The sequence below is a fragment of the Pungitius pungitius genome, chromosome 3 (genome assembly GCF_949316345.1).
Source record: "Pungitius pungitius chromosome 3, fPunPun2.1, whole genome shotgun sequence".
Classification (NCBI taxonomy): domain Eukaryota; kingdom Metazoa; phylum Chordata; class Actinopteri; order Perciformes; family Gasterosteidae; genus Pungitius; species Pungitius pungitius.
In genome coordinates, this window is record NC_084902.1 from 29,149,148 (window position 1) to 29,165,014 (window position 15,867).

The following is a 15,867-nucleotide window of genomic DNA, read 5'->3' on the forward strand; positions in this document are numbered from 1 at the left end:
CCCCCCCCTCCCCTCCCCCACATGAGGCCTGCAGAACCCGACACCGGTACATGTGCAGCAGTAGAGTACTGCTCAAGAGTACTTCTGATACTCCCAGTATTTCTACTCCAGTAGAGTACTCAGAGTACTTTGACTTCCATACTTTCTTTTCTTCAATAACTGTTTACCCCCACCCCCCCCCCCCCCCCCTTGATAATCATTCATCAGTAAAGTACATCTACATGTTTTTCTACTTTTAGCGTTACTTTTATTTCCATCTTCCTCCATTTCTTCTGTCCTTTGCTAGTTCCTTTTACTTCTCTCCTTCCCCCTTCCTTCCTTCTGTCCTTGTTTGTTTGTTTTTGTCTCCTCTTTAATTCCCTCCCTCCCTTCATAAAAGATTTCATATTTGTGTTTACTTTTACTTCCCTCGTCACCATCATGGGACGGGATGAACAGAATGAAATCGGTTATTCAGAGGCTGCTCCAGTGTTTTATCTTCAGTCAGCTGATAATGAACCCTATTAATAACCTGAGAATGCACCTAACGCGAGTCACAGGACGCACACACACACACACACAGACAATTGTTTACTTGTCTTTAGACCTCGGTGAACCATCTCTGACGTGTCCTCACACTTTGAATCATCCAGCTGATCCTGGATCAGTCCCACGGGCTTTAATGGGAGTCTGATGACCCACGATAATGAACAACGGGGAGCTGTGGCTTCGCATGAAGCCGCGCACTCAGAGAAACACGGCGGCGCAATAACGCTTCTTAGTACTTCTGACCCGTCTCCACTGCAGACGAGCTGTGTGAACACATGAACCCAAATGTTTGGATTGAAAGAGAACGAGCTGCAATCAGAGGTGAATTGATGAACTTTGTCACCGTCTCTAAAAACAGCTCGATTCTCCTCTTTTGAGAAGCCTTGTTCAGTCGCGTTTTACCTCCATCAAGGTGAGTATTCGATCTACACAGGTGTGTGTGTGTGTGTATTGTGCGTGTGTGTTATGAATGATGACCCGTGCACACATTTAAGCCTTCATTTTCACTTTTTATGGAATTGGCTGCAAAGTGCTTTTGTCACAATAAAAAGGTGAAAAAGTGCCCAACACCAAACAGGTATTTGTACAGCACACACACACACATGTATATATATATATTTATATATATATATATGTGTTATTTATAGTCATTATGTCAAACATAGTGGGATACAAACAGTTCTGTAAATACAAAAAGGCACAAGAATAAAAACTGCAAGACGTTGAACACCAGAAAGAGAAACATAACAGTTGAGGACCATCGACCCGTAAAAGATGCTTTACAAAGGGCAACAATGGTTTTATGGTCAACAATTGTTAATAGTGGTTAATAGTGGTTCATAATCAACAATGGTTCAACAGTCAATAAGTCAACAATAGTCAATGGTTAAAAAAGGTGAATAGTCAATAGTATTCAAAATGGTCAGTGAGTGGTAATAGTTTATATATTTAAAGGGTAACCTCTCCATTTCTCTCTCTTCAGGTTCCACTTCGGCAAAGTCCAACTTGCTGTGGAGGAAACAGGAGAACAACCAATCCAGCGCTCAGGCCTGGTTGCCCCCGGCGACGGGCAGCAAAGGGGCCGCCTCGCTCCCCTCCCCTTCGCCGCCATCTTCCCTCTGATGTGTCCTGGCTCTGCGGCCAGCCAGCTCCTCCTCCTCCTGGTCCTGCTGCTCCACCTGCTCCTGCTGCTCCACCCCTTTCTTCTTCCCCACGCCCTTCGGGAGGGGCGGGGCCTCGCGGCAGTAGGCCGGCGGCAGACAGGGCACCAGGTGCACCTCGCCGCTCTCGCTCATCAGCTGGACGCAGGTGTAGAAATCCTGAGGCGAGCGGCTGGTGGCGCCAGGAGGCAGGGGGGCGGTGCCGGGGGGGGCGGGACGTCCCATCACGCTGTACCCTGACCCCGGCAGGGACACCACCTCCGGCGTCGACCACGTAAACGGGGCGTCGGCTTGCGGGAGGGAGGAGCAGTTGGGCAACACGCTCTGAATGTAGGACGGCGGGCGGGAGGTCATCTGCTGTTGGGGGGGGGGCATCTGCTCACACGGGGCGACATTCCCGCGTCCTGTCGGGACCTTCGGCGGGGCGAGGAAGACGTCGGCGCCGCTCACCTGGACCCAGACGTCCTCCGCGTAGCTCGGGGGGCTGAAGCTGTGGAAGCTACTGAAGTGACGGTTGATCTCGTCCAGGTTCCCCTTCTGGGTGGAGGGGGGGAGGGAGAACAATATTGTATAAGACATGTAACATGGGTAGAAGTGTGTGTGTGTGTGTGTGTGTTACCTTCAGGAGCAGCGGGTCGATGCCGATGATCCTCGGCTTTGGAACAGGCGGCAGGAAGTAGTTTTTAATTCTGTCGGCGCAGGAGAGGAAGCATGAACATGAATATTCAATGACCACATTAAAGAGGTCACTGCTTTGTTCTTATATCACATGGTCACATTCACACATTTTAAAATATCCTCCTTGTCCACCGTGTTGTTGCCTAGCAACGCGCCAAAGTTTCATTGACCTCACTTAGGATTAATAACAGTTTTAAACAGAGTTAAACCGTATTCATAATAAACGGTACATTGGGAGTAATAGTAGAAGTATTAGTGGAACTAGTATTAGTAGAACTAGTATTAGTAGAACTAGTATTAGTAGAACTAGTATTATGAACCTTTTTCCCTGCGGGACGACCAAGAAGAGGATCCCCAGCAGAGCCACCACGCCGACCCCCGTCACCAGAATCACAACCAGGAGGTTACCTGTCAGACACACCGTCAATACACAGCCAAATGGCACCCCTCCCCCCCCGCCACGTCGCGCGTACCTTGCAGCCGCCCGGCGGGGAGGCTCATCGTTATGGCGGCGCTCCACGCGCTCCAAATGCCGTTGTTCTGGGAGCGGCAGCGGACCCGGACCGCGTAGTCTCCGACGGGGAGGCCGAGCAGCACCACCCGAGGCTCCCGCAGGGGGTGCTTGACCTGAGGAGGGGAGGGGGGGGGGGGGGGGTTCAGAGGTCACACTGACGATCATCATCGTCGTCCCTAATTGTCAGCCAATCAGAGGGGTTTGAACGGGTTTTGAACGGGTCATCCCGGGATGATAGTTAAAGGTAATCAGTGGAGTGTGAATCGTCCCGATGGACGGGAGGGTGGGGGGGGGGGGAACGGGTACCTTCCAGGCGTCGGGCTCGGTGAGCCGGCGGTACTGCAGCTCGTAGACCAGCGTGATCCAGCCGTAGCGGAGGTCCGAGGGCACCGGGTAGGACCAGGACAGCAGGGCGGCGTGACCCACCTCGTCCCCCCCGGCGTCCTTCAGCGAGAAGCTGAGGTTCACCGGAGCCTCGGTCTGAACTGGATTCATGCATTCATCACATCGCGAGGAGGACAATGAAGACATTATTCATTCGTGTGCACATTATCTCAGTTCTACATTCATGCTGCTTTTTTTAGATTTCTAATTAGTTCTTTAATCCTTGAAAAAGACTGACATCGGTTATAAACCTTCAAATATTATATTTGATAATTCAGTAACAGCTCATTAAATCAATTACCTATTTAAGTCATATATCAATCAAAGCAAATTATTTTTCTTATATTTCTTCAGATGGAGTCGTAGATATTAACATTATGAAATAACGTCTTGTAGCTGTTTTATTACTGTCATGGTCCTCCTCCTCCTCCTCCTCCTCAACCTCCTCCTCCTCCTCCTCCTCCTCCTCACCGATGTCTGCCACGTCCACGCAGAGCTTCTGGGAGGTGTAGTTCCCGTGGGGGGTGAGGGCGGACACCTTCAGGCAGTAGGGCTTCCAGATGGAAGTGTGGCGGCTGTCAAAGTGGCAGCTGAAGGGCCCCGAGCTGACGTAGTCGGGACACTCCAGCCAGGGCCCATTACTGCAGGAACGAGGGGGGGGGGCAGCTATTAACTGATGTACTAATACACGGGGACGTCCCTCATACAGAGGGTTTATAGATGTCCCTGTGTCTTCCATTTCCAGTAAATGTTTCCAGTAATGGCAGTTCTTTCAACAAATTAATAATCATTAAGTAAGACAATTAAAATTATTTTCATATATTAGAACAAAATAATGAAATGTTTCTAGTTCTGCAAACTACAATCAAACCACACATTGGATGACGCGTTACAATAATAACAACAGTCACCACTACAAACTGTACTTGCACTCCTGCATAGTTCTAGTACTCAAATGAATGTACAAGTACCTGAGCCGTGTACTTGTACTGACTACGTACCCATGGGAGTATCTGAGGTCGTAGGTCACCTGCTCCCCGTCCGTCAGGTTGTCCAGTGGACGCCACCAGCAGCTGAAGTCCTCCATGTTGGGAGAGCGGCAGAGGTGGATGTGAGGCCTCGTCGTCGCGGCAACCACTGGGTAGAGGGAGGAGGAGGGACAGGTGCATCGTGTTGTTACACAGGTGAAGACGTTGTTGCTCAGCAAGTGGAAGAGAGTCTGAATTCTCATTGTTTATGGAGCCAACTGACATATTTAAAGACTATTTATTTTAATTCACAGATTGAGTGGATTGAAAAGTCTCTCACACAGACCTACTGCATGGCTCACTGATGTTTTAAACCGATTTTTTTTTGCCCTGGCCTCTTCAGGACGGGGAGGTCAGAGACTTTGCGTCCATCGCTCAGCGAGACCTCGCCGGCGGTAATCTGCCAGAGGACAAAGGCCTCAGTGTTGCTGTAAGCAGCTCGCCGAGCCACTTCTCAGGAGAGAGAAGCACGCAGCGACCTAATGCAGGCTCATTCAAAGAGACATTTTTTTGAATAATCCCTCTGTTTCATTTCATGGAAATCATGTAAAGATAATCCATCACCACTGATTCCTTATCTCCCACAGAGTGACACAGAGACACATAACTACGAAGACGACGTCACGCGGGAGGAGACCTCTGGAGCTAGCTTCGGATTGAAGGCGTCACGAGGGAGGATCAAGTCTCCTTTCGTCAAACATGGGGATGGCATCTGAGAACATGGACTCACCGGGGCCGTGGCGTTCCTGGTAGGTGGCGTCCGGGACCTCGGCGCCGCCGCCGGCCACCAGCGGCAGCAGACAGAGCAGCAGCCGCAGCAGCCGCGGCATCCTGCCGCCTCCGGACGACCTGCCGACCCCAACCCAACATTTAAAACCAGCGGCTTGCCATCCAACACGTGACCCGGAGACAACTGGACCATTCAGCAGGGCCCCACGGCGCATCTTCCTCCAGTCATGGGACCCCCCCCCCCATCCTCATCCCTCCCCCCCTGTGGGTTGAGGACTTTACTCATTGCTTGTTGTACATTACAACAAGGCTATTAACGGACTCTGCTGAAAGCTTCTTCCTGTAATCAGATTAGTCCAGTGACCCCTGCTGAGGTCAGACTGTTAATAACCATCAATATAATTTCATTTTCCCAGAGAGCCCCTGAACACATCGCCCGTGACAAGCTGCCCACATGAGACTCATTTAAAGTCTCTCCACAAATCAACAGTTTGCTTTAATCAGATTCTGTCGGAGACATTCAGTTACGAGTTGCTCAGTGACAGTCGCCGCTCTAACCCGTGTTTGGCTTCAAGAGGCCAAAATAAAAATGTTTACAGTCTGACACAGCGATTAGGTAAGATTGAATAGTTTCATGGCAGGAACAACAAGTCCTCTTCTCCTCCAGCAACCAGGAAGTCCTCGTGAGTCTGGAGGCTTCCTCCTGCATCAGAACCAGAAGCTGCGCATCATACTCAGGACTCGACCCGCTACATGTGGAGGACAGAATGTTCCTCAGCTTGGGTTTCATAGATGTAATCCACACTATTCAACACCCGCCCCCCCCCGCCCCCTGCTGCACAACTGCTGAGACGTCTCACCGTCTCCACAATAAACCAAAGGGAATAAAAGACGGCACAGGGACACAAAAACATAACAGAAATATGAGATAAAACTTTTTTGTTGCACGTCTTATTTTATTTGATGTATTTACTTCCACTTTTGTTACCTTTGAAAATCAAGTCAATGTTATTATTATATAATTTAAAAATTAAATGAATAATTGTGCAGACAAAAGCCCATGAAAGCAGTGTGAGAAGCGTGCTGCGTGCACACAAGACGCGTTCAGTCGTACCTGCACGAGGTCGCGTCCCCGCGGTCAAACATCTGGACCCACACCTGGTTCACTGGACCCCAGAAGGACGAGTCGGACCTGCAGCAGAGCAGCCGGTCACACACTGCATGTACACTTTGAGTCGTCATCCTGTCAGTCAGGGGAGGGGAGGGGGGGGGGGGGGGGGCTTCAGCTGATTCACTTCCTCCGTGACACAAAGCCCCCAGGTGGACCAGGATGAAGGCGTAAAGAGGCGGGGCTTCACTGGCGAACTGCGTCTTTTTATGGTCGCGTCTCAAAGTCCTTCAGCTGCGTTAAATATCACCGATTAGCCCATGATGCAACGGGGCAACACATGGTTAAAAGTCTGAGGGGCAGGCTGATCTCCTGGAGGAGTTCTACCTGCACACACGCACAGCTCTAAAGACACTGCCACCTGGAGATAAACAGAGTGAATTAGATTAGGTTTAAGTGCCCATGAGCAAGAGCGTGGGATCCAGTGTCTCACACTCGGATAAATTTGAATTTCCTTCCCTTTGCATCAACTAAATATCGGTGACCCTGACGTTATTCACTGCGTTCCCTGAAGTGCTTGCTTCTCAGAAGACAGACTTTTATAATCCGAACCACGTTACATAAAGAACATTGTTATCCCAAACTATAAATCTTTACGTAACCAGAGTCCAGAATCAAAAGCACGGATTCCATTAAGCCAAAGACTTTTAATCTGTGCCTGAGGGACAGAATCCAGACCAGGAGCATCATCATCCTGCTCCTCCTTCGCTTCATCTTCTAAGAAAACACAAGGGTCACCTGACGCGTCGCGTTGCCGTGGCGACTGCCTCCAGAGCAGATTTCTTCTGACGGGTGGGCCCGTCAGAGCGGAGCGAGGCCGACTCCCCGCCGGCCAACAGCGGGACGTCCGCACAAACCAATCCCTGATCGATCATTGGCTGACCTCTTTACTGACCCACCCCAAAGGGATGACATCATCCTTTTCCAGCTGTGGGACAGGATTAAAGTCCCTCGGGGGGAGAGTTAAACGGTTCTAATGCAAAGAGGATGTGCAACTCTTTACAAATCCTCAAATAATGAAAATTAATCTTTATTTTGAAGGGAAACGTTGCAGCCGTTTTATCTGTTATAAATGAACAGTTCTTTGATTGTTCTTGAGGTAAAACTTCCAGCGTTAAATACCTTAGAATAACATTTAATATAACTGAATATTACAAATTGACCTGTAGATGATATTCAGGTGAATTCATTACGGATGGATGAATTAGTAATTAGAGACTCTGTATTAAGGCTCCAAAGAATGCACCAACATTCAGAGACTAAAAGGAACATTTACAGATTTAATATTAAAAATGTGGTCGCTGAATGATGGCAATAGTTTATAAGACAAAACGGTGAACGAGTCAATAGAGAATAAAAAGAGTCCGAACTAAAACCACGAGAGAGTAAAACGTCAATGAGCTCCCACAGACACACACACACACACACACACACACACACACACACACACACACACACACACACACACACACACACACACACACACACACACACACACACACACACACACACACACACACACACACACACACACACACACACACGGCGTTACATAATGCTGCGTGGTGCTAATTAACAGACGCCATGTGCTAAATAGTGAGTGATGTGACTTCCTGTGCAGCGTTCTCAAAGTCTGAGCTGAGCTGATCGGCGGCTTTGGGCCAAAAATGGTAGGATGGTAGATTTTTAAGTAAGCACAATGTTAGAATGAACTTTCCTGAAGTGAAAACACACCGAAAGGGTTAAAAGTTCACAGAGGGAAAGAGGGAACACTCCCGGACAAACGAGGTAGCCCCGCCCCTAAAGTGTCCCCTGCGGGTTATCTACGAGAGGCCTGTCAATCACAGCATCCCCTGCTCTCTGGTCTGTTTGACACTAAATGGTCCATCATTGTTTATGCTGCGTTAAAGGAGACTTGGAACTAGAGACAGAGACATAAACATGAACGGTTTACGACATGTATGAAGAGTCCCGTTAACTCGATTTGAGACTGATGGTAACGTGGTTACCAAGCGGGACGTCGTGCCCCTCAGCGCGCGGCTAACAAAATTATCTTCGCCCCCCCCTCCGAGACTTTTCTGTGAGCTGCTGGGGTAAAAAGGAACGGGGTGTCAAAGGTCACGGGGTTAAACGTGCGCCCGGGCCTGACAGGAAGCACAGTCCGAACGCCGACCACGTCAAAACCGCGGTTTTCACGCCGTCCTCAAAGAAGAGCGAGGAGTTCTGAAGACGTGGAGCGCGACAGCAGGAGGCAGAAGCTCCATCACGTCTCCACGCTGCCTCCAATCCAAACTCCACATTAAAAGCCTCGGGGGGGATTTAAGCTCGCAGCAATGTTCTCACCCGGTAACATTCAGACACTATCTGAAGCTGGCGCGTGGACGTTGGGGACAAAGTCCACGCCGTCCCTGCTCGGTAATCACGTTGTTATTGGTCAGAAGCCTCTGAGCGCCACATGGAGGCTGAAGGTCTCTGAGCAGAGGCACGCTGGAGGTCCTCTGGAGGTGTGGTCCCCCTTCTTATCAGCTGGGACACATGTGGGCCGTTTGACTGCTCATCTGCGCCACGGAGGGGACCCGCTTCTTCTCAAACACGGGTCTCGATCAGTCGTTCAACTCCACATTTACGAACCTTAACGTGCTGAATTAATTATTCAGATGGACTCAAATTAACTGTATTGTTGTTTTTTCGCTTTAAAAGGAAAACGCTGCTTTTCTGTTACAGTTATTGACTTAATTACGGGTGTCTCCTCCTTCCATGTGTTCAGTGAGACAGAGTTGAGCTTCATGTGAAACCTGGAACACTCATCTAGGTGATCCTGCACCTCTGTCATTCTCATCAAACTACAAAATAAAAGTTTTTAACATTTAATCATCAAAACGAAACTTAAACTAAGTGATTAAGTGAATAAAAAAGGTGCCATCCTAAGGGGTTTAAAACATATTACATCTTTAATGTTAATCTCTAATCTAATGTTAATTACCCGACGGGTCGCTAACGAGGCTCACCTGTGCACGAGCGTTCCCCTCAGCTTCAACGAGCCGTTTCGCATCTCTTCACGTGGGCGAGCAGCGTGGATGTCCTCCGGAGGGACAGTCCTCGAGCCTGTGGACCCGCGTCCGGGACCCAGTGCCGTGCTGCGCGTGCACTCCGCGTGAAGGCGCGCGCCGGCTGATGTCCGTCGGCTCGCTGTCGGCGGAGTGGTGCGTTCACTGGCGTCGGTGTACGTTTCCGCCCCGCCCCCCAAGTCAGGACACTGTCTCTTTAACCGCTGGATAAAAGCACAGAAGGAGATATTGATTCCAAATGATGTGAAAGCACACAAACAAATGTGAGTCCGTTTGAAAGCATAAAAAGGAATCACCGTGACCGGCACAAATGACACATCTGTCTGATATGTTCAATAAACTACACTTTTGAATTTCAGTCATTTTAAATGGATTTATCTTTCCGATTCATTTAGTTTTGTTTTAAATTCTGTTCAAAGGACAAGACCACACAAAGTCATTGAGTCAGAAGAGTGTCATGCAGAACATGGAAGTCCAACGTGGCATTGAATAAATAAAAAAAGAAACAGATGATCAGATTTGAAGTAAAGACAAGGGTTTATTAAAAACAGAAAACATGAGATTTTATTTCTTGTTAGATGTGGTCGATTAATCGATGTCCTGACGCTCTCATCACACGTGATCTCCATCAGCTCGCCCCTTGTCTCTCCACCCGATGATCTGATCGCGGAGAGGGAGCAGCAAGGTCACAGATGTCACGTTGGACCCTCCTGCATCTCCTCGGAAGTCGGGATTACCCACTGACCCCCCCCCCCCCCCCCCAACCAGGTGCTGAAACCTGACCACGTGACTTAAGGAGGGAGCTGCTTGTGATGGATGAGCCGTTGGTGAAAGACTCAGAAACCAGCGTGAAACCCGAGCAGTTCGGTGAAGAGGGGGGAGGTTTACAGGAGTCCCTGAACGCCTCACGTTAAAAAAAAACAAAAAACAAAAGTTCTTTATGTAACAGGGAAACACATTAACCGATTTATATACTGAATACATAATCTCCCAATGGAGATAACAAACAAGGTGTATTTCTTTTTGCTGCTTCACAATAAAAGCCCCCAGCCCCCAGGAAACAGGTTTAATCTAGAAATCACCTGGGGCCTTTTGTCTAAATTATACACTGTGTGCCTTGAACTACACCCTCAGCTTCATCGTTTTCAACGCTTCACCTCGTGTTAAATACATATTTACGGATGGTCCTCAGAATGTTAAATACAGCCTGGAATCAATGACAAAGATATCCTTCCGTCTTGTATCAGTCGGGAGGGTAAACATTTGGATTGGACTGCAGCCACCAGGCCCCATGCAGCATTGCTCACCCCTGCAGCCCGTCACCCTTATGGAAGTAATCACGACGTGGCAGGACCACTGCACTCCTTCTGTCTCCAACTCCAGACGGCTCATTACACTGGTCATCGCGCACCCCTGCTCCTCCTGTTGGTGGCACTGAAGGTGGCAGCACAACGCTCCTCTAATCGGCTCGCGGCGCTCATGTGACACGGCGACGGAGGCGTTGCTCAGAGGCAGCGCGGCAGCAGGGCGTAATCCCTGGTCTTTGATCCCGGTGCACGTTCACCAGCCACAATGAGCCACTGATGCTCCTCTCATCCTCCTGAGGATGAGGCCCAGGAGCCTCTGCAGCCTTCCCTCAGTTCATCAGCCCCCCCCCCCCCCCCCCTTGACCTCCCGACCTCCCGTTAAGCGATGCCGCTCTATCTGCAGCTCCATCTGCAGCTCCTTCGGGTTCAGCTGTTTTCCTCTCTGCGGCGGAGCTCGAAACAGGATGCATGTGGCAAGCGGCGTGGTGTTTAGAAATGCACCACTTCCTCTGCCTAACAGCTTCCTCCTGAGCGGTCATCTGCAGGCCGTCCACACCTCCACGACTCCTCCATCCCCCCCCCCCCCCCTCTGCGAGGAGTGAGAAGGTGGAGCCTCCGTCAGTGCCCCCCGATTCGCTGCTGTGAGTCTTATCTCCACCTGCAGGAATCCGTCCTCACTGGTCACATTCATCACTAATCTCCAGGTGGATGCAGCAGACCACTGTTGGCTGTCCACGGGGTGAGGTCATCGACAAGGAGCCCTTCTGCGCCTCCTCCTTTACGGCCAGAGGAAATTTCCGAGGAGAAACCCAGCAGCTGGCGTCGGGCCACTTCCTAATCTGCTTCTGGTAGAAAGTTATAAAGTGAGGAACTAGAGCACTGCACCCTCCACTCGCCTCCTTCACCGTCTCGTGCTTCCTTCTCTCCTGTCGCAGTGACCCTCAGCAGCTCTCTCCACCATGGGGAACTTTGTGGCCAATGAGGGGCTCTCCATCTTTGTTATTGTGAGTACACTTTTTTTTCCCCATACGCAGTGAAATGTGCTTTGTGTAGAACGTGGAGGATCATAATTGATACAAAATGCAGTTTGAAGTCTCTCGTGAGGATGTTGAATCCAGGGCGTCTTCTTCTTTGCGTTGGAACTCTCCGGATTTTAATCCAACAGTTTAGATCGTATTCAGCTTCAGATTTTGGGTTCTTAAGGATGAAGTTGTGACCTTTTGTGGGTGTTTGCCTGTTACAGCTGGTCTGGCTCGGCATCAATGCCTTCCTGTTTGTCCATTTCTACATGGCCTTCCTGGTGGAGAGGTGGTTCTACACCCGGGTTCTGCTGGGGGTGAGTCGGAGCTTCTGTCTTTCAGGTTCTTTTTTGTATTTCAAGCTCCAAAGCTATCGATGGAGAGGATGCATTAAAAAAAAACAGGACCCGACCCTTTTCACTTCCTCAAACTGCAGCCGGGGGGGGTGCATTCTAAGGAAAGCCCCCGATTCACATCACTAATCATTAACATCTCTGACACATATATGAACAAGTAGCTTGAGTCACTATTGACACAAAGGATTGCCAATAATCACATACTGAGAGAAGTGAATATTTGGGGGGACATTTCTTTACTGCTAGAGGAGGCTTTTCATTGGCTGTCAGAAATCCCTCCATTTAATCACACAACGGATCCCTTGCTTCAAAGTGCATATTGTTACAATCAAATATGACATTTTACCACTGCAACGGGTTCCAGCAGGTGAGTCATTTACGAGTTTCCCGTTAACGGAGCACGACATCATGAAAGCCTCCACACTAATTAACCCTGTGTCTGCACCACCCGCTCCACCCGCCCCACCTGGCGCGCAGCAGGGTTAAAGTCTGCTCCGCCATGCACGGAGCAGAAGTGAAACCCGGCCCGGACGCATCGAGCTGCAGCTTCGGTCTCAAAGCGTCCTGCTCTGCAGAGTAATCAGATTACGCTCTCTCTCTGTGTGTGTGTGTGTGTCTCTCGCCCGTCAGCACGCCCTGTCCTGGGCCAGAGCTCCGGCCGCCTGCCTTAACTTCAACTGCCTGCTCATCCTGCTGCCGGTCTGCAGGAACCTGCTGTCCTTCCTGCGGGGCACCGTCCAGGTGAGGAGCCCGTGCACAGGCTTGCGGGGTGAGGGGGGGGGGGGGGGGGGGAAACCAATCACGACTCTTATTAACCTGGTGACCTTTTGTGTATCAGTGCTGCAGCCGCACGGCCGCTCGGCAGCTGGACCGAAACATCACGTTCCACAAGCTGGTGGCCTACATGATCGCCTTCCACACGGGTGAGCTGCTCCATGGGGAGACCTCCCGCCCGCGTTCATTCATTCATTCGTGGGTTTTCATATGGAAGGAGCCTGAGCTCCTGCACATCCGTAACTTCACACCCTCCTCCTGCAGCCGTGCACATCGTCGCTCACTTGTTCAACTTTGAGTACTTCATGGACGCCCAGCTGGAGAGGAACAGCAGCCATCTTCCCTTCATTCTGTCGGTCATCGGCAGCGGGGACAACGCGTCCTTCCTGAACCCCATCAGGACCAACGAGACGGTGAGGACGCCCCGTGTTGCTCAAATCTGTGAAATCCTCCTCATTGCTGCATGACCGCTTGCTTCATCTGATCAGCTTCCTCTTTCAGCTATTTCTCCTCTTTTGAGAAACTTCCTCTTTTCAAATAGACCATTTAGCTTTTTGATTGATGATTTCAATCAAAATTCACAGACACACACAAATTCTTCTGGTTTCTAATCTGTGCTTTTGCACTCGGCTTCCACTTGAACTGCTTTCAGCGCTGCAGATGCTCCACATGCAGACGTTTACTCTTTCATCCGCAATTACTTAACTTCCACAGTCTGACAACACACACATTGGTACATGAGGGGAAGTTTGACAACCTGACCGCTTGACCACTCAGTGTGTGTGTGTGTGTGTGTGTGCGTGTGCAGAACCCTACCATCGTCATGTTCACCACGGTGGCCGGGGTGACGGGCGTGGTCATCACGCTGGCCCTCATCCTCATCATCACCTCGTCCATGGAGGTCATCCGCAGGTCCTACTTCGAGGTCTTCTGGTACACGCACCACCTCTTCGTGATCTTCTTCGTGGGCCTGGTGTTCCACGGCTTCGGGTGAGACGCGTTGTTGTTGTTGTTGTTGTTGTCGTCTCTGCCAGCTTTCCTATAACGTGATCACGTGACTGCAGGCGGATCGTCAGAGGACAGACCGCCGGCAGCTTGAAGACCAACCAGCCCGAGACGTGTGCCGAGCACTTTGAGGACTGGGGGGCCTCCGGGTCTAGCTGTGCCGTGCCGGCGTTTGCTGGGAACCCTCCGATGGTGAGCATGGGGGAGGAGGGCCGGGAGAGGGGGGGGGGGGTGTTCGGAAGAAAGGCTGTGTTGGGCGCACTAATGACATTCACCTCTTCTCCAGACGTGGAAGTGGGTGGTGGGCCCCATGATCCTCTACGTGTGCGAGCGGCTCGTCCGTTTCTACCGGGCCCACCAGAAGGTGGTCATCACCAAGGTGGGGAGACATCAAAACCACCCACATCTCCACCGGACTCTAGGATTCCTTAATTGAAGTCGTGATGGAAAGAAATAGTGAATTGGTAATCATCAGATGAAACCCCCCCCCTGCTCTCAGGTGGTGATGCACCCATCCAAGACTCTGGAGCTGCAGATGAAGAGGAAAGGCTTCCACATGGAGGTGGGTCAGTACGTCTTCATCCAGTGCCCGTCCGTCTCCAGGCTGGAGTGGCACCCCTTCACCCTGACCTCGGCCCCCGAGGAGGACTACTTCAGCGCCCACATCCGCATCGTGGGGGACTGGACCGAGGCGCTGTACGAGGCCTGCGTGGGGGACAAGACCCAGTCCCAGGAGGCCTGGAAGCTGCCCAAGTAGGACATTCTACGCTTATAAGGGGGGGGGGGGGCATGTTGTGTTGTTCTGACCACACAATGAGAGGAGCAGCGTCTAATGATGTCATAATAAGTCATGATGGACATTTACTGTCATTTTAACCTGATGATGAGATCACTCACACAGCTGCTGGTATGAGTATGTTCTAATGCATGAACGTCGACCTCTCAGGATGGCCATCGACGGGCCCTTTGGGACGGCCAGCGAGGACGTGTTCCGGTACGAGGTGGTCATGCTGGTGGGGGCGGGCATCGGCGTGACTCCTTTTGCCTCCATCCTCAAGTCCGTGTGGTACAAACGCATCCAGCAGAACCAGGAGGTCTTCACTAAGAAGGTGAGCCGGGAGCTCCAGGTCCTTGATCACATGGTCTTCACCGAGGGGAGGGCGTGCGTCTAAAGTGTCCCCCCCTCAGATCTACTTCTACTGGCTGTGCCCGGAGACCGAGGCCTTCGAGTGGTTTGCAGACCTGCTGCAGTCGCTGGAGGGTCAGATGGCGGAGAAAGGCGTGACGGACTTCCTCAGCTACAACATCTACCTGACGCGCTGGAAGGAGACCGAGGTACGGGGGGGGGGGGGGGGTGTGTGAGACCAGGCGGGGCCCGGGTGTGGAGCCAGACGCCCCCTGACCTGAAGCTGCGTGTGTTCTCCCCCCCGGCAGGCGGCTCACTTCCGGGTCCACCACGAGGCGGAGAACGACCCCATCACGGGCCTGAAGCAGAAGACGCTGTACGGGAAACCCAACTGGGACCAGGAGTTCAGCGGCATCGCCGCGGCGCACCCGGGGTGAGGGACGCACAATGTACACACACACTACGTAATGCTACCTACTAGGATTACTCCTCCTTTAACTAGCACTACGACCTCATCAACGATTTTCTTCTTGAAATCCTGACTTTTTACTCATTTTTGTCTCAATAAAGATGGAAATAAAAAGTTATAAATAACTAAATATCATCAAGGCTCTCCAGTGATCATTACAGATATTAAAGCTGCTCTTCACATCAACAATCTTTTCCCGTGTCCCCAGGACTAAAGTAGGGGTGTTCCTGTGCGGCCCCCCCCAGCTCGGGAAGTCTCTGGAGAAACAAAGCTTGTCCCACTCAGAGGGCGACGTCAAGTTCATCTTCAACAAAGAGAACTTCTAGGAGCTTACTTTCCAAGAACTGGGACAAAGTGTTCAGGTTTCTTTTTTGCCAAGTAGCAGAGACCACTGTCCCGCCTGGTAGCCCCCCCCCAAACCCCCCTCTTTCCCCGGAGCCGCTTCTGTTACACTGTGCGATTTGTGTTTATTTAAATTGGACAAATAAAAGTGTGGTCGGAGGGAATTTCTCTTTTCCGATAATAAACTTTGCTTTGAAAGCTTCTTTGGACAG

General features: G+C 50.8%; 2 protein-coding genes across 4 annotated transcripts; one reads left to right on the forward strand and one right to left on the reverse strand.

The window, feature by feature from the left end:
* Positions 1–1,033: 1,033 nt before the first annotated feature.
* LOC119220346 (growth hormone receptor-like) lies at positions 1,034–9,389 on the reverse strand. 3 transcript variants are annotated; one of them, XM_037476290.2, is made up of 10 exons: positions 9,198–9,389; positions 6,136–6,213; positions 5,023–5,141; positions 4,266–4,401; positions 3,736–3,905; positions 3,187–3,365; positions 2,840–2,993; positions 2,687–2,774; positions 2,308–2,377; positions 1,034–2,225 (listed from the first exon to the last, which is right to left on the reverse strand). In XM_037476290.2, the coding sequence occupies exons 1-10, from the start codon at positions 9,239–9,241 to the stop codon at positions 1,572–1,574; spliced, it is 1,692 nt and encodes a 563-aa protein (XP_037332187.2). In that variant the 5' UTR covers positions 9,242–9,389; the 3' UTR covers positions 1,034–1,571. The 3 variants fall into 3 exon arrangements, with proteins under 3 accessions (XP_037332187.2, XP_062417542.1, XP_062417543.1); XM_062561558.1 differs by having other exon boundaries at positions 1,035–2,225; positions 5,023–5,724; positions 9,198–9,261; XM_062561559.1 differs by lacking the exons at positions 5,023–5,141; positions 6,136–6,213 and having other exon boundaries at positions 1,035–2,225.
* Positions 9,390–11,225: 1,836 nt separating this feature from the next.
* On the forward strand, positions 11,226–15,858 carry LOC119220341 (cytochrome b-245 heavy chain). The gene is made up of 13 exons (XM_037476277.2): positions 11,226–11,568; positions 11,808–11,900; positions 12,570–12,680; positions 12,778–12,862; positions 12,978–13,126; positions 13,522–13,703; positions 13,778–13,910; positions 14,005–14,097; positions 14,218–14,471; positions 14,665–14,827; positions 14,907–15,053; positions 15,153–15,277; positions 15,522–15,858. The coding sequence occupies exons 1-13, from the start codon at positions 11,524–11,526 to the stop codon at positions 15,637–15,639; spliced, it is 1,698 nt and encodes a 565-aa protein (XP_037332174.1). The 5' UTR covers positions 11,226–11,523; the 3' UTR covers positions 15,640–15,858.
* The last annotated feature ends 9 nt before the right edge of the window (positions 15,859–15,867 follow it).

Coding starts and splice junctions, on each gene's coding strand:
- LOC119220346 (XM_037476290.2), bottom strand. CDS start 9,241: ATGCGAAACGGCTCGTTGAAGCTGAGGGGAACGCTCGTGCACAG. Junction 3,906..4,265: donor GACCTCAGATACTCCCATGG/GTACGTAGTCAG, acceptor TCGTTCCTGCAG/TAATGGGCCCTGGCTGGAGT. Junction 2,378..2,686: donor GTCGTCCCGCAGGGAAAAAG/GTTCATAATACT, acceptor CTGCGCCGACAG/AATTAAAAACTACTTCCTGC.
- LOC119220341 (XM_037476277.2), top strand. CDS start 11,524: ATGGGGAACTTTGTGGCCAATGAGGGGCTCTCCATCTTTGTTATT. Junction 11,569..11,807: donor GGCTCTCCATCTTTGTTATT/GTGAGTACACTT, acceptor TGCCTGTTACAG/CTGGTCTGGCTCGGCATCAA. Junction 14,828..14,906: donor AGGAGGTCTTCACTAAGAAG/GTGAGCCGGGAG, acceptor TCCCCCCCTCAG/ATCTACTTCTACTGGCTGTG.